The 19,349-nt window shown below is 49.5% G+C and overlaps 2 protein-coding genes and 1 long non-coding RNA gene across 8 annotated transcripts in view; 1 reads left to right on the forward strand and 2 right to left on the reverse strand.

The window, feature by feature from the left end:
- The window catches only part of LOC111536145 (C-type lectin domain family 18 member A), a 28,329-nt gene extending 13,349 nt beyond the window's left edge, over positions 1-14,980 (reverse strand). Inside the window, exons 1-2 of the mRNA XM_023202434.1 lie at positions 11,416-14,980; positions 7,174-7,734 (exon numbers count right to left, since the gene is read on the reverse strand). The gene's annotated coding sequence lies outside the window, so the exon portion shown is untranslated. The remainder of the gene's footprint in view (positions 1-7,173; positions 7,735-11,415) is intronic.
- LOC111536147 lies at positions 274-18,492 on the forward strand. The gene is made up of 3 exons (XR_002729658.2): positions 274-584; positions 15,971-16,055; positions 18,318-18,492. It is a non-coding gene; the product is annotated as an uncharacterized LOC111536147 (long non-coding RNA).
- PDPR (pyruvate dehydrogenase phosphatase regulatory subunit) overlaps positions 16,540-19,349 on the reverse strand; it is a 48,741-nt gene continuing 45,931 nt past the window's right edge. For 5 of the 6 annotated variants that reach the window (XM_023202427.1, XM_023202429.3, XM_023202431.2 and 2 more), the window contains one exon: positions 17,789-18,347. In XM_023202427.1, the coding sequence (XP_023058195.1) occupies positions 17,943-18,347 (405 nt within the window). In that variant the 3' untranslated portion in view covers positions 17,789-17,942. Of the gene's footprint in view, positions 18,348-19,349 lie in introns of all 6 variants that reach the window. The other variant, XM_023202428.1, reaches the window with a different exon arrangement.

The raw sequence follows: 19,349 nt of genomic DNA on the forward strand, positions 1-19,349 counted from the left end.
CATAGGCAAGAGGTAACCGCACACCAGAGAGGTGCAATCTGTGGGCCTGAAGAGGGGTGGGCTGAGGCCGCACCTGCGCTAGGAAAACGGTGCCTTAGGAAAGTCTGTCCGGGCAGTGTCGGGGGCTGGGTCCAGCCCCGGTGCCCACCACCTTCACCCATGTTGACTATGAGCCATGGGGGAGTGAGGCAGGAGGAGTCAAGGCAGGTGGGGACTAGAGCACGTGATGTCCTTGGCTGACTCCAGTCCTGCTCGGATCAAGTCTGCTTCTAGACAGGCGGTGTAGCAGGAGGGCAGCACCTTGCCACGATGTTCCGTGGCCCGGCCGAGGTTGGCATGATCCCACCAGAGTGAGCTGGAGCAGATCTGCACCGTGGGCCACGTTTCTCAGAAAATACAGGGCTGTCCTACGGGCCTCAGCCTAATGCCCACATTCCTCTCGGGGCAGATCAAAGGTTATTCAACCAGGTCACAGTCTTGCAAACCAACTACGTCCTCCTTCTGGAGTTTGTGTGATCCCTGGCCTGAGCCCGCACCCTCTCGGAGCAGGGTTCCAACTCCGTGGAAGCTCCGCTGAGATGCAGGTAGGGTTGGCTTTCCTGGGGAAACACCAGTGGAATGCGGCTATCATCATGGGTGCCAGGAAAGCGGATACAGGACGTGCAGGCAGTCTGGAACTGCGTGTCCCCCACAATACCTAAGGGCTCAGGAGTTTCTTCTCCCTCAAACAGAAACCCAGCACCCTCAGGGTCACCACATGCAGGTCCTAGCAATGCTTAATAGTTACCTGTTTTTTGGTGTATTTTTATTTTTATTTTTTAGACGGTCTCACTCTGTCACTCAGGTTGGAGTGTTATAATCTCAGCTCACTGCAGCCTTGACCTCTTGGGCCCAAGTGATCCTCCCACCTCAGCCTCCCAAGTAGCTGGGACCAGGTGTGCGCCACCATGCCTGGCTTATTTTTTAATTTTTTTTGGTAGAGATAGGATTTCGTCATGTTGTCCAGGCTGGTCTCCAACTCCTGGGCTCAAGCGATCTTCCCACCTTGGCCTCCCAAAGTGCTGGGGTTACAGGCATGAGCCACCACACCTGGCCAAGCCACCTGTGTTTATCGAGCTCACAAAGCCTGTTTGCATGTGTGAGTTCAATTATTGAACTAAAGCCTGTTTGCATGTGTGAGTTCAATTATTGCCACAAGAATCCGGTGCAGTAGCAGGTGGGACGCCCATCGTGGAGATAAGGAAATGAGCTCAGTGTGTCTAAGGGGCTTGTCCAAGGTCACTCAGCCAGGGCATGGAGCATCCCAGCTAATCCAAGGTCTCTGCCTTCCCATTCCCAATGCTTTAGTTCCCATCCTGACCTTTCTCAGTGCATTTTCCACAGCTCTGCTGTGCCAGGTAATAAAAGACCCACTTCCTCCTCTTGGGCTTCCATGGCAAACATGGCCAGTTGACCCACATGGTATGATGCCAGGCACTTGGGACAGGTGGGAGAAAAATATATTTTGGGGATTGGGGGAGCAACTTTTTAATGACCCCATGACCCTGGCTCACTGCAAGAAGAGTCCCAGGCCGGGCGCGGTGGCTCACGCCTGTAATCCCAGAACTTTGGGAGGCCAAGGCAAGCAGATCACTTGAGGTCAGGAGCTTGAGACCAGCCCGGCCAACACGGTGAAACCCTGTCTCTACTAAAAATACAAAAATTAGCTGGACGGGGTGGTGTAGCTGTAGTCCCAGCTACTCGGGAGGCTGAGGCAGGAGAATTGCTTGAATCTGGGAGGCGGAGGTTGCAGTGAGCCAAGATGGCACCACTGTACTCCATCCTGGGCGACAGAGCGAGACTCTGTCCCACCCCCAACCCCTCAAAAACAAAGTCCCAGGAGAGCAAGGTTCATCAGCCAGAAGAGAAGCTGAGTGGATAAAAGATTAATGAGACGCTGGAAGGCCTAGGCTAGAACTGACACGCTGTGTGACCCTGAGGATGGCACTCCCACTCCTGAAACTCAGTATCCAATGGTGTAGAGCTAGGATGACCCCTCTGCTGGGCCCCTAACCAGGGCATCGCAACTTGGTTTCCATGGTACTTCCTCCCAGGCCCAGACTTTTTACTGCAGCCTGCTTGGTGGCTGGGGTGGGTTTGGAGAATGGGCAGCCTCGTTCTTGCAAGGCAACTTTCCCCAGGTGAGGCTATTACAGGGTTTACATCCACCACCCAGACTGTAGGATTCACATTTTGCTATATTTTCTTTATCACCTGTGTCTCTATCTATCGCACCCCTCTCCAGCTCATGCATAGCTGATACCTCTTTGCCCAGTCTGCACTTGAAGCTTATAGCGGTCAAGTCATTTTGTCTCTTCCTGAAGCAGCTCCTTTCTTTAAAGCCTTGAAATCTTGTTGATGGTCTCCAAAAACAAAATAAAACAAAACAAGGCCGGGCGCGGTGGCTCAAGCCTGTAATCCCTGCACTTTGGGAGGCCGAGACGGGCGGATCACGAGGTCAGGAGATCGAGACCATCCTGGCTAATACAGTGAAACCCCGTCTCTACAAAAAAAATATAAAAAAAAAAAACTAGCTGGGCGAGGTGGCGGGCACCTGTAGTCCCAGCTACTCGGGAGGCTGAGGCAGGAGAATGGCGTAAACCCAGGAGGCGGAGCTTGCGGTGAGCTGAGATCCGGCCACTGCACTCCAGCCTGGGCGACAGAGCAAGACTCTGTCTCAAAAAACAAAACAAAACAAAACAAACAAACAAACAAAAAAACCATTCACCTCTAGGAGAGTTGTGGCCACATTTTCTTCTAAAAATTACATGTCCAGGCCAGGCATAGTAGCTCACACCTATAATCCCAGCACTTTGGGAGGCCAAGGTGGGTGGACTGCTTGAGCTCAGGAGTTTGAGACCAGCCTGGGCAGCATGGTGAAATCCTGTCTCTAAAAAAAAATACAAAAAATTAGCTGGGCGTGGTAGCATGTGTCCATAGTCCCAACTACCTGGGAGGCTGAGGTGGGAGGATAGCCTGAGCCGGGGAGGTCAAGGCTGCAGTGAACTGTGATCATGCCACTACACACCAGCCTGGGTAACAGACCAAGATTCTGTCTCAAAAAAAAAAAAAAAAAAAAAAAATTAGGCCAGGTGCAGTGGCTCATGACTGTAGTCCCAGCACTTTGGGAGGCCGAGGTGGGCGGATCACCTGAGGTCAGGAGTTTGAGGCCAGCCTGGCCAACATGATGAAATCCTGTCTCTACTAAAAATACAAAATTTAGCTGGGTATGGTGGCACACACCTGTAATCCCAGCTACTTGGGAGGCTGAGGTATGAGAACCACTTGAGCCCAGGAGACAGAGGTTGCAGTGAGCTGAGATCACACCACTGCACTCCAACCTGGACAACAGAATAAGATTCTAAAAAAAAAAAAAAAAAAAAAAAAATTCATGTCTATTTAATTTTTTAATTTTTCTTGAGATGAAGTCTGGTTCTGTTGCCCAAGAAAAGAAGAAGAGGGAGTGCAGTGGCACAATTTCGGTTCACTGTGACCTCTGCTTCTGGGGCTTTGACCCCCACATCCCAGGCTCAAGCCATCTTCCTACCTCAGCCTCCTGAGTAGCTGGACTGTGGGTGTGCGCCACTATACCCAGGTAATTTTTGTACTTTTAGTAGAGATGGGGCTTCACCATGTTGCCCAGGCTGGTCTCAAAGTTCAAGCCATCTGCTGGGATTACAGGCGTGAGCCACCACACCCAGCCCCAAATTAGTATGTTGAAGTTCTAACTCCATTACCTCCGTGTCACTGTATTTAGAGATAGGGTCTTTAAAGAGGTAATTAAAGTTAAATGAGGTCATTGGGGTGGGTCCTGATCCAACCTGACTGGTCCCGTTACAAGAGACACACAGAGGGAAGGTCCTGTGAAGACACAGGGAGAAGGCAGCTGTAGACAAGCCAAGGAGAGAGATCCTCAGAGGAAACCAACCCACTGGCACCTTGATCTTGGCCTTTATGCCTCCTGAGAAAATACATTCTGTTTTTTAAGCCACCCAGCGTGTGGTACCGTGTACGGCAGCCCTAGCAAATGAATACAGCCCTTATGAAAACCGTACAGCTCATATCACACTTAACAGTGAGCCCAAAGACTTTCCTCCCTAAGATCAAAACGAGGCAAGGATGTCTTTCCTCACCTGTCCCACTAAACATTGTACTATTGAATGTGCAATGTGTGCGTTAAGTTAACAAAAAGACATTAAAGGCATCCGTACTGAAAAGAAATCAAACTATCTTCATTTGCAGATGACATAATTCTACTGTAGAAAATCCGAAGGAATGTTTAAAAAAAAAAAACCCTACTAGAATAAAGGGTGACATCTGTAATCCCAGCACTTTGGGAGACCGAGGCGGATGGATTGCTTGAGGTCAGAACTTCAAGACCAGCCTGGTCAACATGGTGAAACCTCATCTCTACTAAAAATACAAAAAATTAGCCATGTGTGGTGGTGGGCAACTGTAATCCCAGCTACTCTACTCAGGAGGCTGAGGCAGGAGAATTGCTTGAACCTGGGAGGTGGAGGTTACAGTGAGCCGAGATTGCGCCACTGCATTGCAGACTAGGCAACAGAATGAGACTCATTCTCAAAAAAAAAAAAAAAAAAAAATCCATACATATAAAACTGTAAAACAATATTGCTGAGAGAAACTAAAGATCTAAAAAAATGCATAGACATTTCACATTCATGGAATAGAAGACTCAATATTGTTTTGTTGTTTGTTTTTTGAGACTGAGTCTTGCTCTGTCATCCAGGCTGGAGTGCAGTGGCGTGATCTCTTCCTACTGCAACCTCCGCCTCCTGGGTTTAAGTGCTTATCCTGCCTCAGCCTCCCAAGTAGCTTGGATCACAGGCACCTGCCACCACACCCCGCTAATTTTTATATTTTTAGTAGAGGCAGGGTTTCACCATGTTGGCCAGACAGGTCTTGAACTCCTGACCTCAAGTGAGCCGCACACCTTGACATCTCAAAGTGCTGAAATTATAGGCATGAGTCACCACACCTGGCCAATTTTTGTATTTTTAGTAGAGTTAGATTTCACCGTATAGATGAATGGTAATTCTCCCCAAATTTGTCTATTAATTCAATGCAATGCCCATCAAACTTCCAAAAGATTTTCGTTGTTATGTTTATTTTAAAGCAATTGAGAGGCCAGGTGTGGTGGCATGTGCCTGTAATCCCAGCTATTTGGGAGGCTGAGGCAGGAGGATCCCTTGAGCTCAGGAGTTTGAGACTAGCCTGGACAATATAGCAAGATCCATCTCAAATTGGATCTTAAAATTGGATCTTAAAATTTGCATGGAAACGCAAAGGAATTAGAATAACCAAAGCACATCTGAAAAAGAATAAAACTGGAGAATGTATACTACCTGATTTCAAAACTTGCTATGAAACTTCTAGTAATCACATCTATAAGATATGGAAAAAGGATAGATATAGATAAAGGGAACAGAATGAACAATACACAAAAAAACTCTTATATTTATGGCCAATTTATTTTGTTTTATTTGAGGGTCTTGCTTTGTCACCCAGGCTGGAGTGCAGGGCGCCATCATTGCTCAGAGTAACCTCGAACTCCTGGGCTCAAGCCATCCTCATGCCTCAGCCTCCTGAGCAGGTAGGACTACAGGCACGTGCCACCATACCCAGCTGCTTTTTTTTTTTTTCCAGACAGGGTCTCATTCTCACCCCCCTGGGGGACAGAAAGAGACCCTGTCTGGAAAAAAAAAAAAAAGCTCTGAGGTTCAGGTGATCCTCCCACCTCAGCCTCCCAGGTAGTTGGGACTATGGGCAAGCAATAGCATGCCCGGCTAATTTTTTGTATTTTTGGTAGAAACACGGTCTTGCCATGTTGTCTAGGCTGGTCTAAAACTCCTGAGCTCAAGTGATCCTCCTGCATTGGCCTCCCAAAGCACTGACATTACAGTTGTGAGGCACTGCGCCTGGCCATTTTTTTTTTTTTTTGAGGCGGAGTCTTGCTCTGTCGCCCAGGCTGGAGTGCAGTGGCCGGATCTCAGCTCACTGCAAGCTCCGCCTCCCGGGTTCCCGCCATTCTCCTGCCTCAGCCTCCCAAGTAGCTGGGACTACAGGCGCCCGCCACCTCGCCCGGCTAGTTTTTTGTATTTTTAGTAGAGACGGGATTTCACTGTGTTCGCCAGGATGGTCTCGATCTCCTGACCTTGTGATCCGCCCATCTCGGCCTCCCAAAGTGCTGGGATTACAGGCTTGAGCCACCGCGCCCAGCCTGGCCATTTTCTTTTTCTTCTTTTTGAAATGGAGTCTCGCTCTGTCGCCCAGGCTGGAGTGCAGTGGCTCCATCTCGGCTCACTGCAAGCTCCACCTCCTGGGTTCACACCATTCTCTTGCCTCAGCCTCCTGAGTAGCTGGGACTACAGGCGCCCGCCATCACACCCGGCTAATTTTTTGTATTTTTAGTAGAGACGGGGTTTCACTGTGTTAGCCAGGATGGTCTTGATCTCCTGACCTTGTGATCCACCTGCCTTGGCCTCCCAAAGTGCTGGTATTACAGGTTTGAGCCACCATGCCTGGCCCTTTTTTTTTTTTTTTTTTAAGATAGGGGTCTCACTATGTTGCCCAGGCTGGAGTGCAGTGGCTATTCACAGGTGCAACCATAGTTCACTGCAACCTCCAACTCCTGGTCAGCTGCTACTTCTTAAAATGTTTCTCTGTCTGGTTCCTGTTTCAGAGTCTGGTTCATGACTCTACTACACTTCAGTTTCAAAAGCTGGTAACAAAGGAAAGAACATGCCAAGAGCTGAGGTTCTGCTGTGATGAGACCACCCAGGCTCCCTGTATCTATACCAAGGGATCTGTTGCCCAGGCTGGAGTGCAGTGGTGTGGTCTTGGCTCACTGCAACCTCCGCCTCCCGGGTTCAAGCGATTCTCCTGCTTCAGCCTCTCAAGTAGCTGGGATTATAGACATGCACTACCATACTCGGCTAATTTTTGTATTTTTAGTACAGATGGGGTTTCACCATGTTGGCCAGACTGGTCTTGAACTCCTGACCTCAAGTGATCTGCCTGCCTCGGCCTTCCAAAGAATGCTGGGATTACAGGAGTGTGCCACTGTGCCCAGCCCGGATGACTTAGCTTTTCAAGGCTTACAGAAGTTGGTACCTTGTGTAAATAGGCTGGGGAGGTCTGGAGGCCAGATGTTCTTCTGAGGTTGCTGTTCTCATAATTGCTGTATTCAAGTATGTCACCCAATTGAGATGAAATGCCTAGAGCACAGTCGCAGAGTGGGACCAGCTGGGCTGAGAAGGGAATGAAGTACAAACATCCATCGATGTTCAGGGCCCTGAAGCAGCTGGAAAGCGCAGGCGTTCAAATCACCAGAGGCATGGCTCTATCTGCTCACATATGATGCTCACAGATGCATGTCCTGGGCATGGAAACAGAGCTCCCCAGACCATGGTTAACTCACTGCATGTATCTGGAGTTCAGAGTTCAGTCCACACCAAGGCGCAGTGGTTACTTTTATAAATAAATAAGTCACAATGAACATAGTTAAAAGATGTCAGTACTAGTGGCACTTCGGGACTCCAGCCCAGCTCCCATCACAAGCAACTGGCCACCAGGTCTGGACCCATGTACTTTGCTCTTGGCCTACTGAGGTCATTCAGTTTTGCTCATCTCCTGCAACCTGGAAACCCAAGGGAGCAGGCTGTGCAATTCATCCTGGAAGAGTAATAGAAGAACAGCTGTCGTGCATGGAAAGATCTTGCAATGGGTCAAGTAATATATTTTTTGAGACACGGCCTTGATCTGTCATCCAGGCTGGAGTGCAGTGGCATGATCACGGCTCACTGCAGTCTTGAACTTCTGGGCTGAAGCAATCCCTTCACCTCAGCCTCCTGGGTAATTGGGACTACAGGCACGCACCACTCTACCTGGCTAATTTTTTGATTTTTGGTAAAGATGGGGTCTCCCTAAGTTGCCCAGGCTGGTCTTGAACTCCTGGGCTCAAGCATTTCCTCTGCCTCGGCCTCCCAAAGTGTTGGGATTACAGGCATGAACCACCGTAACAGTCTGGGTCAAGTATTTTATATTCATTAGTTGAGTTTCATAACAACCCTATAAAGTAGGCATCACTGTCCATTTTAAAACAAGTAAACAGAGGCCTAGGAAAGGCAACCACCCAAGGTCATACACCAAGGAAGAGGCAATGCTGGCATTCAGGCCCAGGCCAGTAAACCCAAAGCCCCATGCGCTTGACCCACCACAACAGTCTGGGATTCTTTTTTTTTTTTTGAGGCGGAGTCTCGCTCTGTCGCCCAGGCTGGAGTGCAGTGGCCGGATCTCAGCTCACTGCAAGCTCCGCCTCCTGGGTTTATGCCATTCTCCTGCCTCAGCCTCCCCAGTAGCTGGGACTACAGGCGCCCGCCACCTCGCCCGGCTAGTTTTTTGTATTTTTTTTTTGAGGCAAAGTCTTGCTCTGTCGCCCGGACTGGAGGGGTTTCACCGTGTTAGCCAGGATGGTCTCGATCTCCTGACCTCGTGATCCGCCCGTCTCGGCCTCCCAAAGTGCTGGGATTACAGGCTTGAGCCACCGCGCCCGGCCAACAATCTGGGATTCTGAGGGGCTTGAATCAGGTGACACCTCAGATCTAAGCATCTGAAGGTCCCTAACTGCAGGGCATTTCATGAGAACAAGCCACTAGAGGGTAAGCACACATTGCTCTTCTCAAGGGAGGGTGTACTAAAGGAGCCTCATCTCAGTCCCCCTGTGACATGGAGGCCACACTGGGTGAGCACCCTTGGGAGGGAGATGCATGGCCTGACTGGGGTGCTAATGGTCCCGGCACTGGGCTCTCCATGTAAACAGCTGTGTGAATCCAGGAGGCTCAAATCACGTGCCACAGCGCCACCTACTGGCCAGCGAACAACAACATCGTCCTGTTGTAAAGTTGGCAAACAATCATTTAAAAAATTTCTAAGGCCGGGCGCGGTGGGTCAAGCCTGTAATCCCAGCACTTTGGGAGACTGAGGTGGGCAGATCATGAGGTCATGAGATCGAGACTATCCTGGCCAACATGGTGAAACCCCATGTCTACTAAAAATACAAAAAATTAGCTGGGCGTGGTGGCATGTACCTGTAATCCCAGCTACTTGGGAGGCTGAGGTGGGAGAATCCCTTGAACCAGGGAGTCAGAGGTTGCAGTCAGCCAAGATCGTGCCATTGCACTCCAGCCTGGTGACACAGCGAGATTCTGTCTCAAAAAGAAAAAAAAAAGAAAAAAAAAAAAATCAAACATTTAAAATCCTTACATCCCCCCCCCCCCTTTTTTTTTTTTTTTTTTTTTTTTGAGACAGAGCTTCGCTCTTGTTGCCCAGGCTGAAGTGCAATGGTGTGATCTCGGCTCACTGCAAGTTGTGACTCCCTGGTTCAAGCGATTCTCCTGCCTCAGCCTCCCGCACAGCTGGGATTACAGGTATGCACCACCATGCCTGGCTAATTTTGCATTTTTAGTAGAGACGGGTTTCACCATGTTGGCCAGGATGGTCTTGAATTCCCGATCTCAGGTGATCCACCTGCCTCGGCCTCCCAAAGTGCTGAGATTACAGGCGTGAGCCACTGCGCTCGGCCTAAAATCCTTAAATCTTAAAAGACATTTTAATGATTTTGCCCTCCACTTTTTGCCCATTCATTTAATTATCTGTTAAATACCAAACACAACGTGAGGTGTTGGAGTTTGGGAGAATTTGAGTTCTTCTCAGACAATTCGAGACTTACAGAACCAGCAGGGCAGAGAACCAAATAAAGACATATCAGAAACAGGTGTGTGAGGACCCCAAAGGGGGCCATTCTCTTGGGGAAGCAAAGGCTCCACTGTGGGATGATGGTGGTCCTGCCCTGAGCTTTTGAAAGACAGGAGGGGCCAGGCGCAGTGGCTCACGCCTGTAATCCCAGCACTTTGTGAGGCTGAGGTAGGTGGATCACCTGAGGTCAGGAGTTCGAGACCAGCCTGACCAATGACCAATATGGTGAAACCTCATCTCTACTAAAAATACAAAATTAGCCAGGCATGGTGGCGCATGCCTGTAATCTCAGCTACTCCGGAGCCTGAGGCAGAATTGTTGGAACCTGGGAGGCGGAGGTTGTGGTGAGCTGAGATCCCGCCACTGCACTCCAGCAGCCTGGGCAACAAGAACGAAACTCCATCTCAACCAATCAATCACATGAAAGACAGGAGGGCTCTGTCAGGACAACTTGGGAGAGTGGGGGTTCACGTGACCCTCAATTCGGGACTTTCCACAAGCACAGGGGACGGCTGCCAGAATGCATTTTAGTGAGCAAATATGGGAGTGGGAAACCTCTCAGTGTGACTGGAGAGCAGGATTCGAGGTGAGATCCAGCTGTGGACAGGGAGCATGCACCCAGCTGCAGGCCCCGCATCACACGCAGCACGGGCTGGAGCCCTGGGGCAGAGTGGCCCGGCACACCCTGGAGACCCTGGTTGGTCAGGCTAAGTAAGGACTGAGAGCTTTGTCTCATGACAAAGGGGAGTCCCTCAACGGTTTCAAGGCAGTGAGTAAAGTGACCTGCCGTGTTTTATAAAGACAACCCTGCAGTGGGAGGGGGATGACATGAGAAGCAGGAAAATCAGTAAGAGATTTTTCCTGAAGTCGGGGCTGACAACCCTCTCTGCCACAGCAGCGGTGGTAGGGACAGAGAGGTCCGAACAGAGGAGAGGCACTGAGGAGACAGACCCTGTAAGGCTGGGTGATAAGCAGGAGGCAGAGGGAGAGGCGAGTGGGGAGACCAGGCGAGTCCCAGGTTTCTGGTGTGGTTGACCATTCCTGAACTGGAATAGAAGGGGCTGATTTAGAAGACAAGATGAAGAGATCGTTGTAAACATGTGAACCTATGAGATTCTCAAAGTACAAATACTAAAAAAAAAAAAAAAAAAAACCTACTCAAAAATTAGTTGGGGCCAGGCACAGTGGCTCACGCCTGTAATCCCAGCACTTTGGGAGGCCAAGGCAGGTGGATCACTTGAGGCAGGAGTTTGAGACCAGCCTGGCCAACATGGCAACACCCCGTCTCTACAAAAATACAAAAATTACCTGGGCATGGTGGCACGTGCCTGTCATCCCAGTTACTCTGGAGGCTGAGGCAGGAGAATCACCTGAACCTGGGAGTGAGGGTTGCAGTGAGCCGAGATCGCACCACTGCACTCCAGCCTGGGCAACAAAGCAAGACTCCGTTTCAAAAAAAAAAAAAAAAAAATTAGTTGAACAGGTCAAGTCCAGCGACTAACGTGTGGATGGAAGCTGGTGTAGAAAGAGAGCACTGGCTGTTTCTCTGTGTTGTTTCCACAGTGTGAGAACACGACCCCCCTTGCTTTCCACACAAACCTGAGCACACACGTGCCCGCGTGGAACGTCAGGTGGCAAGTTCCTCCTATGAGGTCAGCCGTAGGCAGATGGCCGGTCGGAACTTCAGGAGGAGGCGGGAAGCTTTTCCCCCCAGTCACTCCAGCGCTGCAGGGAGAGTAAGATAAACACCTGCATCTTCCCTACCCCCATTCACAAACCTTTCCTTACACTGTGGTAACACAGGGAGGCACACACACTCCTCTGCACACTGTTTATGCTTTCTGGTAGCAAACACATTTAAGTCGCTACAGATGAAGAACATTTCACAAGCAGCCGTGCAAGAGTAGTTAAAATGTCTGTTTATTCATTTACAAACCTAGTAACGTCAGAAGAAACTCAGTGGAAACCTTGCTTGGTGGAGACAGTGCACAGTGTTAGTGCCACATTCACAGGGGCAGAAATGCTCGGTCACCCTGTGCACCCAAAGTCACCAAGGATCTCTAGAAAAGATCCCACTTACTGAAGTGCCTCGGATGTCTTCAGGGCCACATTGTAACTACACAGGAATAGAGAAGAGCTAAGCTGAACTGCACATTGACAAACACAAACGATGAGTCACAGGACTCTACAGTAATTACAATGGCATTTTTATACATCCCAAGTGTTGACCAGAGAGTAAAGTGTTAACTGAGCTGCTAGAAAACCCTTCACTGAAAGAGCTTTCTAGCCCACGCCCATTGTTCTGAGGAAGGAGAGGCTATGTGGGGCGGATGGGAACCCACACGCTGAGATGAACTTTTCTCTTTCTTCCAATCTGCACCCACCATCTGACATTCTGGAGTGTAAGGCACTAGAACCTGGCTTAGAGAATAGCGGGGCTCTAAGCTCCAGTTCTTGGTGTGCAAAGGAAATTCTGACATAGATCTTTTGACAGAGATGCTAAAAAATCCTCCCTATCTCCTGTAATTTCTGTCTTTGACAGGAAAACAAGAAGGCAGAAGATGTTTTGCAAAGGATAAAAACAGGTGCATCTAAGAATGAGAAAAATGGCCCATGAAGAAATGTGTAACTCTCCAAGAGATGCAGACACTCTGCTCGGAGAAGTCAAGAATCACAAACAACTCTTGATGTTTTATGGACAAAGGCAGGCAAAGGCATACAAAAATATTCAGTTATCTTGGAAAAGAGTGTACTGGTAGTGATCGGGGCTGCAAAGGCGAGCCCGGTATTGACAATGGGGGAGCCTTACAACTCAGCACCTTGAAGTGTTGGCCCGAAGTGGTGGCGGGGAGGAGGTGCTGACAGAGAGACCCATGGGCACCACTTACTGTGTGTACACAGGGCCTGGGGCAAGCCTCACACATCTACCATTTCTTCCACTCAGCTGTGCTTCTCCTGAATCCATGTGCCTGAAATGACATGTGCAAGGTGAACATTCTTTATACTATGCTAATACTGCTTATATCAATGTTTGTGATGGGTGTTTGGGGGATGGGGTGCAGCAGGAAAATTAGAATGGCAGGAGGTTCTTATTTATTATTAACCACTGTTGACCAAACCTCTATCTTAGAAATTTTTTTTTTTTGAGACAGAGTCTCACTCTGTTACCCAGGCTGGAGTGCAGTGGTGCAATCTTGGCTCACTGCAATCTCTGCCTCCTGGGTTCAAGCGATTCTCCCACCTTGCTGGGCCTCCCAAAGTGCTGGGATTACAGGAGTGAGCGAACACGCCTGGCCAACAAAAACCCCTATCTTAGATGTTAAAGAAGACCCTGATTGACCACACTGGTGAAGCAAGAGAGACATAAAACTGACCCTTGTAACTAACCCCTGAAAGCAAGCCAACGCAAATTCCTCCACCAGGCCAGTATTCTAGGGCCAAAATGGAGACTGCGGGTCACAGAAGATTCCCTTCTATGTCAGGTTCTCAAAAAGTGGTGCAGACTCAAGCCAAATGCCGGGAAATGTGTCCCTACACCAGAGGAGAAGCAGAACCAGAAATGAAGGCTACAGGTTGAGTGCTTCCTGTCTTCAGCGAAGCACTCAAAGCTCTTGGAAATCTCCCATCATTCTTGCACCGCTACTGCCACCAAGACGGTGGCGAGGGAGGAGGCTAACTTTCAAATACATGCAAAGGCAGGTAATATACTGTGGAAGCTGGAGGTTTACTTTTCATACGCTTTAGTTACTTTCTTGGAAACAGCAGTCCAGGAAAGCAAGCAAACAGGTAAAACTCCGGCTGTGCATGAGGAGACGATCCAGGGCCAGCGTGCCTCCCAGTGAGAACCAAACAGGAGTGGCCAGCCTCTACTCCTGGGGCCAGAGTGAAACCGGGGTTTAATCACCGGGCAATGTGGTCTCTGTGTCTCTGGCCTGAATGAGATCTCTTGAATGTGGGGGGACAGGGATCCCTGGAAGAGCGTGAAAAATACAGTGGTCATTGTGCAGTTCTCTCTGCTGGAGCCTGTCCTGCCCTCATACGAGGTGCTGTGACAGCAACGCAAGGTGAAGGGAGATCACACGGCCCCGCTCAGCAGTTAGTGTTTGTCCCTTTTTGCTCCTCAGAGTTCCTGAATGAGAGATTTTCTGGCTTCAGTACCAACGATCACAGGAGGAACATCTTCCTGCTGCAAGCTTAGATGGAAGTCAATGACCCTGGCAGTGCTAAGAAAAGAAGTCACACATGGTCTGACAATGAAGGGGAGGTAACTAAGGGCATTTCAAGGGAGGGGAAGGCCCACGGAAAACTGGCAACCCTCAACCCTGGGTCTCCATCTGTTTATGCCAACACACGTTGTGTTCCTAGGTTCAGATGGCATACACCGACAAGAGAAGGCAGAGACCGTCCTCCGTGGTGAGCACAAAATGCTATGACAGGTAATTGCAGAGAGAAAAATCACCCAACTCTATAAAGCCAAGTCCAGTCACCCATTCACAAGAGTCCAGAATCCTTAAAATCTCTAGGGAGAGAAGACAAACAGGCTCCCCAGAATGAGCTGAGGCACAAGGCAAACCCTTGGAAATGACACACAGATGACGACGCTGTGGTTGTCCCTCCTTATTCCTGCTGGATTTGCAGCCACAGCTCTGGATCGGGGCATCTACTGGCCCCTCCGTTCACTCAAGAGGCCACTGTCTCTCAGGAGTCCAGAATGCTCCGACGTCTGACGCCGATGGTCGGGAAGTTATGCTGCCCTCTCCTCTTGACCAGCTAAGAGGCTTGGACACTAGACAGAGGCAAAGCAATTATGCCAGAAGCAGGGGAGAGTCATTCACTGTCAGATCTGTCTGTTCAAAGAGCTCACATTAGACCAATTACAGAAAACCACCAGACTCACACAGCCTATATTTGAATGAACCAGGAGAGACTTCAAGGATGAACTCTAAAGTGCTACAAATCTGTATTTGGGGCACTCAATAAACAAGTGATGTCCTAGAAGATCAACACCCCGTCAGTCTTAGGAGTATGACCCTATTCACGGACAAGGTGTTTCTTTTTTTTTGAGACGGAGTCTGGCTCTGCCGCCCAGGCTGGAGTGCAGTGGCCGGATCTCAGTTCACTGCAAGCTCCGCCTCCCGGGTTCACGCCATTCTCCTGCCTCAGCCTCCCGAGTAGCTGGGACTACAGGCGCCCGCCACGTCGCCCGGCTAGTTTTTTGTATTTTTTAGTAGAGATGGGGTTTCACCGTGTTAGCCAGGATGGTCTCGATCTCCTGACCTCGTGATCCGCCCGTCTCGGCCTCCCAAAGTGCTGGGATTACAGGCTTGAGCCACCGCGCCCGGCCTCAAGGTGTTTCAACTGACAGCCTGAGTGCTCACCCCTCCATCCTCCTCTCCTGGCAAGACAAGCACTCTGTTGCTCGGAGAGGGAAACAGACGTCATTTAACAGGAGGCCAGGACTTCTGGTTCTAGTTCAACAAACAGTGCATAGTTTCAGACACAGCATCAGATTTCCTGACTTCTTAGAAAGGACAGCTAAGTAAAAACATGTCAATCTCTAGTAATTAGTTGCAGATAAACAAGGGCAAAAGAGAATCCAAGTCTTTTTTTTTTTTTTTTTTGAGACAGAGTCTTGCTCTTAGCCCAGGCTGGAGTGCAGTGGCGCGATCTTGACCTCGGCTCACTGCAAGCTCCGCCTCCTGGGTTCACGCCATTCTCCTGCCTCAGCCTCCTGAGTAGCTGGGACTACAGGTGCCCGCCACTGCGCCCGGCTAATTTTTTGTATTTTTAGTAAGAGACGGGGTTTCACCGTGGTCTTGATCTCCTGACCTCGTGATCCACCTGCCTCGGCCTCCCAAAGTGCTGGGATTACAAGCGTGAGCCACCATGCCCGGGCGAGAATCCAAGTCTTAAAACTCTATGTGTGATACACTTCTGATGAAGCTTCTATTTGACTAATATACTGTGATGATGGCACTATTCAATTTTAAACTACAGAGACAGCTTTTATTCTTTCGATTTGGATCCTGGTAAGTGCTGATACTGCTATGTAACACTTAAAGCACAAATGTATTGCCAAAGTTAAGGTTAAAGAGTTATGTCTATGTGTAACTAAATTCTGGATTCAATTACAAATACATTTTCCTTTACAAAGATGGCTTTGGAGGGGTGCAAACACTACGTGTCTGGAAGAGCAGGGGAGGCCTGCAGCTCCCAGTCACCTGTCTCCATCTTCGGAGGTAAGTCTGCTCCCTGCTGGTAATGCCTGCATCTGCCCGAGGGCCTGTTCCTCCTCTCCCAAGACATTCACAGCTGCTGTTCACTGGTCGACCCTCTAGCCGGCAACACCTTTCTTCCGCTCCTCCTCGCTGCCTAGAGGCAGCACCTCTCGGCTAGTTAAGTACACACTTGCCCTAAGACAACTAGACCCCCAAACAGAATTCTCATCATATGCTCCTTTAATAAGCCAACTAGAACCATCCAAAAAGGTGGACACTAAAGTCAGTAATCACTAGGAGTGGTCTAGTTGGGGAAATGGCAAGAAATGTCTAGAAGGAGCCAGCCTAAGTGGGTAAACAGAGATCCCAAAGAAACACCAGAGAAGGCAGACACCTGAGCATTTTAAGCTGCTCTAATGAAATGGAAGGATCTCCCTTAATACACTTATAGACCTAACAGAGCTAATGCTTCCAAGATACCAATACACCAAAGGTTAGAGTTTAGCTAACCAAAATGTTTTATAGCAGTTTGCTTGTACTTAAAAAAAGTCAGATTAGGGCAGTTGATATGCAAGGGGATAATGAAGTGTTGAGGCTGGACTGCTGATATCTAAGTTTCACCTTGGGAAAACAGAGACACTGCCTGAAAGTGCAGGGCACTCCTGGGCACGCACGTCGTCTTCCAGAGGATATGGAAGGGTGGGTGGAGGGAAACAAAGAGCCTGCGGTGAAAGGAAGAAAAGCAGTCTCTAGCCTTATGCAACGTACACCCCTTGGACACAGAACTCTCAGTGGACTTATGTGGGTCACCTCTGCGGAGCTCTGCTCTGTGCTGGAGAGTCAAACCCAGAATTCTGGCAGCTCTCTGGAACTCAGCACGGCCCGCAAGGCTGAAGGGCCCAGGATGACACACCTGATCCCTTTCCCTCCCTGTTCTAAAAGGATAGAAACATGACTTTATGGGCCAACTGTGATGGGGACAGGTGAGGCTGACCTGACAAAGTCAGGCACACTGGGAGAAGAGGAGGGAGGGACGGCTGAACTTTGGACAGCTGAGAGAAAAGCAGCATCGTTTCCACAGCAGACCACTCAGCGTCACTGCGGCGGGGACATTCTGAGGTCAGACCCTTTTGACTAGGAAAAGCAACACACAAGGCAACATGGTTTTTCCCTTTCAACCACTGTGGCATACTTGCTTACTCAACTAAGAAAGAAAAAGCAACCTTATTATAGAGATCAGCAAGAGATGAAGAAAATTATAGGGAGGCTGCCCTGGCCCAAAGGTCTGCTAACGGCTTCTGCAGGGAGGATGAGGGTGGTGCCCGGTTAACTGCTTATCTCCACTACAGACCAGAGAACATCCATGCGACGCCTCTCATCAGTGAGGTAGATGATCATCCTCTTGCCAGAGGTATCGAGTGCCAGCTCACAGCACAGCGGAACAGGAGAACGAGCTGCATCCGACACACGGCAACCCCAGCAGAATTAATAGGCTGCTCCAAGAAAATGGAACCCAAGGGAGAGGGACTCGTGCCCCGAGGCCTGCACCACCCCAGCTTGCTCTGCTTTGAGATGCAGAATTTGAAAGCAGCTGTCACTGTCACTCATGTCCACAGTGGAGCTTGTTTCTGTCCTGCCCGTCAGACACACCTCCTGCCACCATGAAAGCTGAGTGGGGGTGGGAAGGGAAAAAGAGTCCAGAGTGAATATTAGGAGGAGGAGGTGGAAGGACAAGGAAGGTTGCAGAGCAGAAGTTTTTAAAGTAGGTCAAGTTCAAAATTATATCAAGGAGATGAGAGACGGGAGGCAAAAGCTCCATAAGAGGAATGGAGGCAGAAGGAAGAAAAGCTCCAAGGTGACGCCCGCTCCAGGACAAGATGATGGAGAGAAAGTGAGGCTGCCCTGGCATCACTTCCCATGTAAGTCACTCAGCTCCATGTCATCCTTTCGGCGCTTCTGGGTGAAGAGGGAGGCGACGGGGTAGAGCTTGGCCTTGGCCTGGAAGCGGTATCCCGCGATGTCAATCTCATACTCTCCCCGGTTGATGAAATCCGCTGTCACCACCTGCTCGTCCCCTGTGTCCTCAGAAAAATTGTGCACAAAGCCCAAGCAAACGTGGCGCTCCAGGCTGTAGCTGTAGGCACTGCTGGTGGTCTTGCCAACGTACTGCCCATTCCGGTAAATGGGCTCTCCCCACCAAGGCCAAAGGTCTAGGTCTGTGTCATGGTCGTCCAGGATGAACATGGTGAGGCGTTTATACACTCCATTCTGCTTCTGCAGCAGGAGGGCATCACGACCAATGAAATCCATGCCCTAAGAAAGAAAGGAACTGCCAAGTCATCCAGTGACATTCAGACCCTCGGCACAGAAAGCAGCACCGTGGGAAGGGTCCCCTCGTGTCACCGCAATGACACAGAGAGGGGCACAGCCGCCTCCAACCACAACCCTGCCAGCTTTTGGGAAATGGTGTGATTTCCACCATGTGAAAAACTGCATGTGAAATATAAAAGACCCCTTGGTAATTTTTGTAACAACAGAGGTACACATTTTGTTGCCTATTTTATAAACATAAAGTCACAAAACCAGATAGAACAAAAACATTTAGGAAAAAGACTCACTCACTTAATAAAATATCAGTACAGTACTTTAGAAGAATTTTTTTTTTTTTTTTTTTTTTTTGAGACGGAGTCTCGCTCTGTCACCCAGGCTGGAGTGCAGTGGCCGGATCTCAGCTCACTGCAAGCTCTGCCTCCCAGGTTCACGCCATTCTCCTGCCTCAGCCTCCCGAGTAGCTGGGACCACAGGCGCCCAACACCTCACCTGGCTAGATTTTTGTATTTTTTAGTAGAGACGGCGTTTCACGGTGTTAGCCAGGATGGTCTCGATCTCCTGACCTCGTGATCCGCCCGTCTCAGCCTCTCAAAGTGCTGGGATTACAGGCTTGAGCCACCACGCCCGGCTAGAAGAATGTTTTTTATATTGGCCAGTCGCAGTGGCTCACATCTGTAATCCCAGCACTTTGGGAGGCCGAGGTGGGCGGATCTCCTGAGGTCGGGAGTTCAAGACCAGCCTGACCAACTTGGAGAAACCCCATCTCTACTGAAAAAAAAAAAAAAAAAAAAAAAAATGAAATTAGCTGGGCGTGGTGGCACATGCCTGAAATGCCAGCTACTTGGGAGGCTGAGGCAGGAGAATCACTTGAAGCCAGGAGGCAGAGGTTGCAGTGAGCCAAGATCGTGCCACTGCACTCCAGCCTGGGCAACAAGAACGAAGCTCCGTTTCAAAAAAAGAAGAAAAAAAATAGTGATTATCTTT

Source organism: Piliocolobus tephrosceles, chromosome 17 (assembly GCF_002776525.5).
Source record: "Piliocolobus tephrosceles isolate RC106 chromosome 17, ASM277652v3, whole genome shotgun sequence".
Classification (NCBI taxonomy): Eukaryota; Metazoa; Chordata; class Mammalia; order Primates; family Cercopithecidae; genus Piliocolobus; species Piliocolobus tephrosceles.